We start from the raw sequence: 12,028 nt of genomic DNA, 5'->3' as shown, positions 1-12,028 counted from the left end.
AAAATTTATGATTTTAATTATCAATATTTATAAAATTATCATGTATTTATAATTAGAGTAAATTACATTAAACCCCTTTAAACTATGACCCATTTGCATTTTACTCTCCTAAATTTCAAAACTCAACAGTTATCTTGTTACAGTTAACTCTTTATGTTAAGACTTTGTTAGAGATTTACACAAAATTAGATCATATGTAAAATACATAACACATTTATTGAATTTTTAGGACAATAATGTCTTTATTTGGTAATCTCCATTTATACTTTGCTACTACGATAAGGGAGTCAATGTGCAAATGAGATCATTATATAAGGATATTATTGTCCTAAAATAATCAATAACGGATATTATTGTCTTAAAAATTTAATAAATATGTCATGTATTTTACACATAATAAGATTCTATTTAAATCTCCAGACAAGACTTTAAAAGAAAGTCTTACGTGTTACAAGATAACAGTTCAAAGTGCTCAACTGTTGCGTTTTGAAATTTTAAACAAAGTGAAAATGAGTCATAATTTAAGAAGATTTACTATAATTTACCTATATAGTTTTCAAAACTCCCACTGATTGAAATATGATCTTGTTTTTCTTTGTAGTTTTCCTATTTTTAATTCCACTCTTACTAGTTAAAGTATAAACAACAGCAGTAGTAGACAAGCAAAAGAAAAATACTCCATTAAAAGATTAAAAAAAAAAGAACAAAAAAAAAATTCTAATATGTACTCTTTTAAAAAGAGTATATTATATGTATTTATAGTTATCTTATTTTTTCAGTTATGATTTTTATTTATTTATTTATGATATTATTTTAATTATGTTTAATAAGTATATCATGTTATATTTAATTATGATATTTTTTTTTTAATTACGAGATGTTTCCCCTCCAAATAGAAAGTATGACTCAAAAGACAAGAAAAGAAAGAAAAGATGGTGACTTTTTTGTTTTTCTGAGCATAAAAAGATAACTTCAATTCATAAAGATGATGACTGACTGTTAATGGTTAAAATAAAAACTCCCCAATTTTCCATCTTCGATTTAGGGCTTTGACTCTCTCTCCTCCAACGATTCCACTCTCTCTCTCTCTCTCTCTCTCTCTCTCTCTATAGCTCTCCACTCGTAAGTTTTCGATTTCTCTGCAACTCTTTAATGGCGGTTTCTCTGTTTCTTTCTCTGATCACCACCCTACTTATACCTAGAGCAAGTTTTTCTTACAAATCGTTGACAGAGCTAAATTCTGAGTACATGTTAGTTGTTTGTGTTGTTTCTAGTCTTTAATTTTTGTTTATCTTTGATGTTTTTGTCTTGCATATGAAGCTTGGTTTGAGGGTTTTGATGTTTTAGTGTTTCTATCTGTTGAGCTTCTGTTTTTGGTTCCTCTGAATACTGTTGAATCTGCAAGGTTGAAATATGAAAGTGGATTTTCTATTTTGATTGCTGAGTTCAGCTCAAGCTCGTATGTTTTCGAATTTGTTTTGTGTTGTATTATTGATTTGCTAAATTAGTTAAACATTGTCATTTGATAAGTTAGCATTGAATAATTGAATGACTGGTTTGTTGATTTGTGCATAGAGACTTGATCTTAAGTACATAAGTTGTAGTTTGTTGAACAAATAGTATTTAGTTGTGGGAATTGTTGTTTAATTCTGCTTGTTTATTAACGCTGTGTTTGATTGGGGGATTTAAGAAGGGATTTAGAAAGAGAAAGGAAAAATGTAGGTGAAATGTGAATAAAATATATCTTCTACATTTTATCTAGTTTCACACACTTTTTCCCTTTCCCTTTCCATTTCCAAATCTCTTCCCAAATCCCCCAACCAAACACAGCGTAATGTTGTTCTCTTTGAAATTTTGTTTAGTCCCAGTTTTAAATGAAGGCCCTTCCTATTTTAAACCATTAGAACAACTCCAGTATAGTAGTTTTACTGTGCTATGTTCTCCCTCTCCTCCAATGTACCAAAAAAAAAAAAATTACATTTTATATCAAATTGATGTGAGCTACTCCAATATTGTATACAGAGGCTCCTCCAACTTTCTGAAATTTTTCAATTTTACATATAATCTATTATCAATTTTATTTTATTTTTTTTTATTTTTTATTTTTTATTTTTGTGTATATTGCATGATAGCCCCCCCAAATTCAATTTATCAATCTCAAAAAATTGGTAAAGTTCACACTGGAATAGAGTTGCCTTTCAAAATTACTCGTATAATGTTCCCATAAACATTTACAATAATGTTATGATAATCATATTTCTTACCATATTTTGTTTACCATCCCATGTGTCAATATTATATTAATATCAAGCATGAGTGTTAAAGGTAATAAACATATTGTGATAAAAAAAGATGATCATCCTAACATTATTGAAAATTTTAATCCGGCCCATGTTAAAAAGTTATTAGTAATAACATGTTAAAAAATCTTGAAATAAACAAATAATATAATTTATTTAATTGGCATGAAATCATATTAAACCAAAAAAATTTACTAACAACGATCAATTTTTTCAAGAAAGAATATAGTCTACTTGTGAGTTCTTATAATTTATTTAATGGAATCACTTGTTAAACTTTATTGACCTAAGGATATTAACGTCCTTACCGCTTATCTATAAATCTCTACATTTTGACATCCTTAATTGTAAAATTTATACAAATAATATTTAATTCAGACTATTATCTTATAATTTTATCGGTCCAATTGGCTTCTATTGAGTAATATTTAATAATGATTTAATCAACTAAAACATGAGCTGATCCATCAACGTCTTGACATATCTATCATATGCCTTCCCTTTGGCAATGCCACCTGTGAAGCACCAACACCTCAAAACAAATGTTGTATCCGTGTTGGACACACGGACACTTTGAGAACACGCAAACACGGAAAGGACACGTATGGGACACACCACATGACATGTCTCCTTATTTAATTAATTTATTTTCAGGAAACACGCCGGGAATACACTAGGGACATGCCAAGTTGCCTTTTCTTTCTTTTTATTTAGTGCTTTTGATGAATGTTAAATGTTTATTATTTTTTTCTTAAGTTTAAATACTTAGATCATCCATAAAAAAAGATATAAACTGTAAGCGTAAAGTATTTTTTTTAATATATATATATATTCACAATTAGAGTTAGTTTTGGTTAATATTGATTGTTTGTGAATGTAATATTAATCTAAATAACAAATAAAAATATATTTTATTTCCGTGTTCCCGCCGTGTCTATGTCTCCATTTTTTTAAAATTGTCGTGTCTCATGTCCATGTTCGTGTCCACATCCGTATCCGTATCCGTATCCGTGCTTCTTAGAATGCCACGTAATGGAGTGGCCCACGAAAGGAATCTATTGATTCTCTTCCAATTTGTTGGAGTGTAGGTGCGATCATTTACTCCTACAATTGTTATACCTAAATCTCGTTACATGTAAAACTTAACAAGTTATGATGAAGTTGTCGACAAATATTTGTTTCCAAGAAGAAAACTACACGAGCCAAAAACCCCTCCAAGAAATGAAGAAAGAATAGGAAAGTTATTAATGGATTCCTCATTATTTATAAAACTGATCGTACAATGGGGCTGGGCACACCTAAAGGAATCTATTGATTCTCTGCCGATTGATTGCGCTGTAGGTGCGATGATTTACTCCTACATTTATTATACCTAGATCTCATAACATGTAAAACTTACAAGTTATGACAAAGTTGTTGACAAATATTTGTTTCCAGGAAGAAAACTACACAAGATAAAACCCCCTTCAAAAAATAAAGAAAAGGAAAGTTATTAATGGATTCATCATTCCATATAAAGTTGATCATGCAATACCTACAATAAATGTAGATGTGTCGCCACACAACAAACTAGAAAGTCTGTCTTTGCATTCTTGTTCCGTATTTTGTTGAACTCCAAATTCTTTGTGAGCTTGCATATACCTTTTGCTAGTGCTGGTGCTAGTGCTAGTAGTAGTATTTTCTTCCTGACTGCTCTTCCCGTTTTCAAATTCCTATGATATTGCATTTGTATCAAAGAATAAAGATTAGAAGCTAACTAATCAAACTTGCTCTAAATTAGCTTAATTATTTGACTAAGTTTTACTTTAACATAATTGGAAGTGTTGATTTGAGATACAATGAGGTTAAGACATACTATTTGGATTGGGGACAGAATAAAAGAGAGACAGAGAAAGAGAAAGTCACAGCTCCTTTGTTCACATTCCATTATGTTGCATCTGCTTTTTGAATGAATAAGTGCAAGTTTGGGAAGTTTGGATAATAGTCAAAAAGCTGCTAAAAAAGTCAAAAAGCCAAAAAACTATACAAACCTCTACTTTTTGCACATTTTTTCGTAAAAAGTCAAAAAAAAATCCCAAACATACTAATTTTGTGTTTGGCAATCGTAATTTGGGTCTACACAGTTCAGTGCTTTCATGAAATCCTTCTCCACTTTTCTTTGTTGGTCCTGCATAACGTTGTAGTTTGCATACCTGTATCAGATAGCAGCACTATAGAAGCAACAACAGTATTTTCATTGAAAGTTATTTTTCCATATGAGCTCTTCTAAAAGCTCTTGCTTGTTGGGTGTTTCTGCTGCCTTTTATTTATCAGGTTTTATCAGATTTCAGTCTCGAGTGTAAGACTGCATCAGTATCTTTGCAGGCCATGCGCTGTTTGTGAAGAAGTTTTATTTTTATTTTTTTTCCAGGTAATTCTGTTGCTACTGCTTTTCTGTTTTCTTGGACACTATCTTGACCGAAGCATGTGGCGGCTTCGTACAGTTCGACCAGATTGAATTCATATTTGATGGGTTCTCTTTCACCTGATACTGGATTTATGCTCGAGTTTTGTGCACAGAAGATTCGGCAAATGAATGGATTTCTACTTTTCATGTCTACCTGTTGAGGGTAATGTAGTCCTGCATTTTCTCTCATCCACATTATTTTCTAATATTGGAGTAAATTATGTGTTCCTAATTCGTTTCTAAGAGTACGTTTCAGAACAAAGTTTTCAAAATTTATTTTTCTTTAAGGCCATGTTTGATTCACAATACTAATAGTGAGGTATTAATAATTCTATCAAATTAGTGTGGTATTAACTATCCCACCCTTACCCCATTACTAATTATCCTACAAATTTGTTGGATTAATTATCCATTGGATTAATAGTTCTAAACCAAATGTCAAAACAAACATAGGATGGTTGGGTCCACGGATTAATAATCCTAATCCCATACTTTAATCCTTCCAATCAAACATACCCTAAGTGTTTAGATGTTGAGTTACAGGGTTCCTAGTCTGGGTACCTGTTTGATGCTCATTTGGCTGCATGTGGCTCTTCTAGTAGAGGTCTGAAAGTTGAAGCTAGTATTACAGTTATTGCCAACTGTTGAGATCAGATGGATGACAGTGGGCATCGTGAAAATGGAAGACACAAACCACTTCCGGGTCAGGTACAGGCAATAAGTAATTTTTTTACTTGAAAGAAATGATTTGTGGTGTGTTGTAAACCATGCACTATAATAATTTTTTCTTCCAAATTTCCACTTGTGACTGATAGTTTGTCCAACTACTTTATTTCAGTGGTTGATGCAGCATCAGCCATCAATGAAGCAAATAATGGCCATTATGGCTGAAAGAGATTCCGCTATTCAAGAAAGAAATCTGGCAGTTTCTGAGAAAAAGGCAGCCTTGGCAGAGCGAGACATGGCTATCCTGCAGCGCGATTCAGCAATGGCAGAACGAAACAGTGCTATTATGGAACGAGACAATGCCATTGCAACTCTTCAATATCGGGAAACTGCAATGACTAGCAGTAGTATGTCTCCATGCCCTCCGGGTTGCCAAATTTCACGTGGAGTGAAACACTTGCACCACCCACAGCAACACATGCACCATCATCCTCACACGAGTGAAGCACAATACAATTTGAGGGATATGCACACAAGCGATGGCCTCTCGATGTCACCGGTTGCCTCTGAGCCTGCAAAGTCTAGGCAGACTAAACGAACAAAGGAGGCCAAGGCAACGGCATCTAACAGAAAGCCTTCCAAATCTTTGAAAAAGGTCAAGAGGGAAGGGGAGGACCTGAATAAGATGATGTTTGGCAGACAGGATACGGGTAGTGGAGGTGATGATCTTGACAAACAGTTGGGCATGTCAAAGCCCGATTGGAAGGATCAGGACCTGGGTTTGAATCAGGTTGCATTTGATGATTCTATGCCAGTGCCAGTTTGCTCGTGCACAGGAATCCTACGGCCGTGCTACAAATGGGGAAATGGTGGTTGGCAATCTTCATGCTGCACAACCACCATGTCGATGTATCCACTCCCTGCTGTGCCTAACAAACGCCATGCACGGGTTGGTGGTCGAAAGATGAGTGGAAGTGCATTCAACAAATTGATTAGCCGGCTTGCTGCTGAAGGACATGATCTATCACATCCAGTGGATCTCAAGGACCATTGGGCAAAGCACGGGACAAATCGCTACATCACCATCAAGTAGTATGTGAGGAATCTTTCGATGCATGGAGTGAACTTAAAATTCAGATAACTACTTTCAGAGGGGCAGGTATAGATCCTTAATTCTACTTTAGTTATGGGGAAGAAACAGTGACGTAACAGATATTATGGAATAAGAGACAACCAGCCTACCAAGTACTTGCGTAATTTGGGAACATTTTGACTCTCTCTCTCTCTCTCTCTCTCTCTCTCTCTCTCTCTCTCTCTCTCAGAGTTCTTGTTTCGTTTCCCAATCCATATGGCTGCTGTTGTTATTCTCTTGGCTTAACACTAGTTGAATGTGTGAATTGTAAAGTAGAGCCGTAGTAATATTTCGAAGTTTTGTTGTAATTGCATGAATAGTAATGAATTTGTTCCAAAAGTATTTCCATGTTGTGGAGTATCGTTGGTAGTGTTCTCACAACAGCTGTTTGGAGAAGTGATAAATGAAACAAAAGGCTTTGGAACATATATATCTGTATTTGTTGTTTTTCGGATGCTTTTCTGAAGTTGGGAGATTATTGCCCTGTTGTTCCTGCAGTTCCTTATTGGTGTTTGTTTATTTGAGATTCTTTCCATTTGCCAATAGATTATAAGAAGTGTTTGTGTATAAGGAGCATATCATGTACACTTACTTAAATTCTCGCATATTTACATAAGTTATTTCACAAAATCGTATAAATTTATATAAATATACGCAAATTGTGATTTTTTAAATTTTTATGAATTAACTCATGTATGTTTGTAAAAATTTATACGATTTTGTGAAATAATTTGTAAATATTTGCGAAAATTTAGGCAAGTACATATAGTATGTAATTGTATGTGAGTTATATACATAAATTCGTTTATTTAATACCTGATAAATCCCTTAAAAACTAATGAACACCCCATTTATTTTGACTGAATTATAATAAATGTTTTTCATAACAATATGTTATTTTATATTTAGCTACATTTTTAAAATTACTAATTTACTAGTGGCAATGGTGGGAGTTATCTTTATATATTAGCAAGCCACAATCACGGAAAATAAAATTTGCAATCCCACAAAATATCAAACCAAATTTGAATTTGAATCATATTTTCCATTTTTCGTATGTTCACAACCTTTCTCTAAAGGAGTAATAATATATAAACATATATATATATATATATATATATATTAAATCAAAAGACTCGTCAAAGTGGGATAAATGCACTAATTAGTGTAGCAATAAATATACCAATACACACATCCACATGAAATTCACCATTTGATGATGTATAACATGAGATTCACTTAGCATTGTGTCTATTAATATGTTTGTTAGAACACTAACTAGAATTTCTAACATTACTGTAAAAAATATCACTAGAGTATCATTTTAGTAAGTTTTTCTGCATAAATTTTCTATTTGCAAATAACCAACATCTTTCTCTCAATTCTTGGTGCTCTCTAGCATTACTAACTAGTTCATTCCATTGAACTACATTGAACATATTAGTAAATGGAACCAAACAATACTTTCAAACAACAGACCTAAATTTGCAAGTTCCTTCAGCTTAAATCCTTAGTTTAAACAAAATTCTCAGATTAGTCCCCCAAAAAAGCTAATTAGGTTGTCAAAAATTCAAAATAATGGATGGCATCACAATATCATACAAATCTATACCCAATTTGTTACAATACATGAGCACAACACATTTGAAACCACATGTGACTAGGGAAGGCAGAGCAAGGCAGCCATTTCATATTGTCATATGAACATTGTAGAAAATGAATTAATGATGCAATAATTTCCTTGCCAACTTGTATACTTGCTATGCTAAACAATACATCATCCAATCAAAAAACACAAAATAAAAATGCATCGTCCATTCACATATGAAAGTGCACTCACATATACCACACAACACTTAAATTTTTATAAAGAACTAGAATAGACTTTCTGATATGCCATAAATCTAGTAAACACAGATTTTTCTGTGGCAACCTTAGTTGACCATTGGCATAGACAAACACCAGGGTGGGATCTTAGATGCATCTAAGATGTGAGCGACAAAACTCAATGCCCATGAGTAGAATCTTCCAAAAGTTGCCGCTGCCAAGACTGTCAGCTTCCATCCCTGCATTTCAGCTGCAGACATCACGTCATCCAACCAACAATAGCTTCAACCCTAGGGATTCATTCTTGACTAACCTATACACTTGCATTGCAAAATGGCTCTGCAGGAAAGCAGAATTAAGAGAAAGGGAGGGCTTGGAAGAAAGATGAAAGTCTGAACATATTATCTTTGGGACGGACCTAGTACATTTACTGCAGAAGCGAAGAAAAATGTACTTGCAATCAGTTACCTTAACTGACTATTTCAGAATCTTCGCCCAAAAAAGAAGACTCCAGTAAGGTGCCTTGCATTAAAGGGTAAGGGATGAGAAATACTCAAGGACAATGGATAAAAAAAACAAAAAACACGGGATTATAAATGAAATAATTTATATCACAAGATTCAGGGAAGATTAGTCCTGAGGTGAAGGATAACTAATCCCATGGGGGGAGGTATCCATTTTCCCACAAAATGGTGGCATAAACAAAACTAGTCATACTACTAGTTCAGACTATATGGCCCAATCAAGCAAGGAACTTGGAGAATTGGTGACAATGGAGGGACAATGCCACTAATCCCCATCAACAACCCTCCTTATCCCACAAAATAAAAGTGGCCCAAATATATATAGGAATGTAACCAAAATATACATTTTGGCCATGTTTGATTGTGGGATATGGAGAGGGTAAAGTCCCGTTTGTTTTCAGAGATAGAATGGAGGGGATTAATAGTGAGGGGATTAATAGTGAGGGCATTGTTAGTGAGGGGATTGATAGTAAGGGGATTAATAGTGAGGAATTGTTAAATTATTATTATATAAAATAATAAAACAAATAAAAAAATATAAAAAATTAAACATTATATTTAAAAAAAATTCCAAATATATAAAAAATAAAAAAAAATTCTAATCCCCTCACTATTTTTCTAATACCATCTCTACCTCCTCCTTACCAATCCCCCTTCCAAGGGGACTACTAATAGCAAGAGACTAATAGTCCCCTCCCCATCTCTTAAAACACACACTCCATTAGTAATATCAAGAGATTAGTAATCTCAATCACTTCCCTATAACCCCAAACAAATGGGGCCAAAGAGGTTTCTAATTTCATAGGCCCAACCCAACATGTTCCCCTTGCCCCATGTCACAAACCATTGTTTGGTTTCATTTTTGTATCCAGGTATATGAAAGCAGTCCATATCCCAAAAATCATTAAAAAAAAATACCGTCCCAAGGATATATGTATCCTCACATTCCTTGCATCTAATGACCACAAATAATATTTAATTTTATCCCATTTTTTTATCTGATCGTAACCATATATATCCCATAATGTTAAGACTCACTAACTAATGTATCAACAAACATACCAATTAGACACAATGTTTGCACATGAGTCCCACCACTTTGGATGAAACCCATTTAACATTGTTTCTAATTGATATGTTTATCGGTATATTAATTAGTGTGCCTAGCATTATTGACAACTGTCTCATAAAATATATAATCTCATTCATATCTTTAAATAGTACTAATCTCATCCATAATCCTTCAATATTACATTTCCACGAATCCAATCCATATGGGATGTATTAACTTACATTGGAGACCATTCTAAATAGAGTGTTCTGCTTGTAACCTCAAGAACAATTCCACCAAATTGAATGAGTATTTATCCCCAAATATGCCCAGCCACCAATGTTCCCACGGGGTGTATATAATCAAATACGTAGGGTATCACTGATGTGAACTAATACAACCTAGATGCAATTTGAAATTAGAGTACATTATTCAAAAATGAAAAGCAAGCCATAGCTAAACAATTATTGGTATATAAAAACAAACTAAAATATAGTGTTTGTGTCAGATCACAAAAGGTCAGCACAAATATATCAGACAGGGATAACTGTGATGTTTTTTTTTATCATCATCCACAAGCACTAGAGAAATATATAAGCAACAAAATTAAGAAGCCAAATGTTTTACAAGACAAAAGGGACACCAATGGGAGCTATTTATTTCCATTAAAGTTTTGGAACTTTTCTATCATAAAATAAAAATGAAAACCAATTTCAAATGTTTCATGTTCACTTAATTTAATCGATAAATACAAATATACAAAGTGATACGAATGACAAATAAACAAATGCATAATACAAATGTACTGCAAGGTGCAAAGCCTCAGACCGTCCTAGTTCAAGAATTTCAACACCACAGCAAATATTAAAAACTTGCATTTCGGTCAATTTACAATTTGTCATCATTGGCTAGCAGCTTCAGATTCAAAACTTGGAAATCTGGGAACAAGTGGAAATTACAATTCAGTGGCTCTTTCACAAAATAATTACAGATTCATGGAAAAAATTATAACTTTAATTATTAATGTTCATAAAGTTTACCACTTATCTGAACTTATTTTTAAAAAATTATACTGAATTGTAATTTCCCAAAAAAAAAAAACAAAGCAAGTTAACAGTAAGAAAGTTTTTCACCTAAAAATCTTATTATAGTTAACAAAATCATAAATGAAGAGATTAAACATCTGAAAATTAAACAAAAAACAATGATGGCAATGCAAAAATGTAAGACTTTGAGAGGTTCCAGCACAGCACTGAATAAATCAGACAGGGATACTGTATAAGGAAAGTTGCTCCTCATTTTCCACAGCTTTCACAGGAAACAAACAGAAACAAAAACAAAAGGAGAGATCATCGTAAAATAAGGGATGAGATGACAGGATTTAAACGCAAATCTAAATAATAATTTAAAAAAATTGCTCAGATCACCATTCAGCAGAGACGTAGAGACAGCAAAGGCACAAAGTAGGAAACAGCGAAGCATTTTGGTCCCTAGGGTTTTCACATGCATCATAAAGGTTAGCCAACGACTCTGCAATTAACAAGAGAGAAGCGAGATTTAATCGTACGGCCAGGATTTTGTGTTGAGACAGCTTCTTTTTCTTTTTTTTTTCTTTTTTTCAATAAGATAGGATGTTACTCCAAGATAAGACGCAAAATGCCTCGTAAAAGTAAACCCAAAAGTACTATCTAGGAGTGGGTGTGGGTCGGTTGCAGTCACGGAACCTTTAATTCATCATTCGTTCATCAAATTGATAGATTGAAGAAAATCAATTTGTATCCGTTCGTCAATTCGACGGATGTGGATTGAGCGAATTGACAGTTTGACGGTTTAACGGCTGGTTGCGAATCGGTTTAGCGATTTAAAATTTATAAATTTTTAACATAATTCAACTTATGCACTTCCTTAAAAATAAAAAAGAAGAAGAAAGTATTACAATTAATGACTTAAAAAAATATTACAATCACTACATGCCACATCCAAAGTAAGAAAGTTTGAAACTTTAGAATATCACAATCACTGCATGCCTCATCCACATAAAGTATTATAATCTGTGGTTCTTAAAATATAAAAATAATTCAA

General features: G+C 33.1%; 1 protein-coding gene, 1 long non-coding RNA gene and 2 other non-coding genes across 18 annotated transcripts; 1 reads left to right on the top strand and 3 right to left on the bottom strand.

Annotated features, from left to right (window-relative positions):
• Positions 1–922: 922 nt before the first annotated feature.
• On the top strand, positions 923–6,970 carry LOC114256278 (protein BASIC PENTACYSTEINE6). Of its 14 annotated transcripts, none has more exons than XM_028195911.2 (4): positions 923–1,122; positions 4,711–4,909; positions 5,269–5,454; positions 5,585–6,970. In XM_028195911.2, the coding sequence occupies exons 3-4, from the start codon at positions 5,401–5,403 to the stop codon at positions 6,503–6,505; spliced, it is 975 nt and encodes a 324-aa protein (XP_028051712.2). In that variant the 5' UTR covers positions 923–1,122; positions 4,711–4,909; positions 5,269–5,400; the 3' UTR covers positions 6,506–6,970. The 14 variants fall into 14 exon arrangements, with proteins under 14 accessions (XP_028051712.2, XP_028051715.2, XP_082729632.1 ...); XM_028195914.2 differs by having other exon boundaries at positions 4,614–4,909; positions 5,290–5,454; XM_082873506.1 differs by having other exon boundaries at positions 4,614–4,909; positions 5,276–5,454.
• Positions 6,971–8,201: 1,231 nt separating this feature from the next.
• Positions 8,202–11,587, bottom strand: LOC114256280 (uncharacterized). Of its 2 annotated transcripts, none has more exons than XR_014332087.1 (2): positions 11,374–11,587; positions 8,202–8,801 (listed from the first exon to the last, which is right to left on the bottom strand). It is a non-coding gene; the product is annotated as an uncharacterized LOC114256280 (long non-coding RNA). The 2 variants fall into 2 exon arrangements; XR_014332088.1 differs by lacking the exon at positions 11,374–11,587 and adding an exon at positions 10,189–10,522.
• LOC114256296 (small nucleolar RNA R38) lies at positions 10,444–10,526 on the bottom strand. Its single transcript, XR_003627147.2, has one exon. It is a non-coding gene; the product is annotated as a small nucleolar RNA R38 (small nucleolar RNA).
• Positions 10,766–10,855, bottom strand: LOC114256297 (small nucleolar RNA snoR20a). Its single transcript, XR_003627148.1, has one exon. It is a non-coding gene; the product is annotated as a small nucleolar RNA snoR20a (small nucleolar RNA).
• Positions 11,588–12,028: the final 441 nt, after the last annotated feature.

This window comes from Camellia sinensis, chromosome 6 (assembly GCF_055761805.1).
Source record: "Camellia sinensis isolate YWXY chromosome 6, ASM5576180v1, whole genome shotgun sequence".
NCBI lineage: Eukaryota > Viridiplantae > Streptophyta > Magnoliopsida > Ericales > Theaceae > Camellia > Camellia sinensis.
This window is presented reverse-complemented; position numbering and strand designations above follow the sequence as displayed.

What these genes read in the sequence shown, in the direction of transcription:
- LOC114256278 (XM_028195911.2), top strand. Translation starts at nt 5,401, where the DNA reads ATGGATGACAGTGGGCATCGTGAAAATGGAAGACACAAACCACTTCCG. An exon ending in ACAAACCACTTCCGGGTCAG is followed by an intron (nt 5,455 to 5,584) that starts GTACAGGCAATA and finishes ACTTTATTTCAG; the next exon opens with TGGTTGATGCAGCATCAGCC.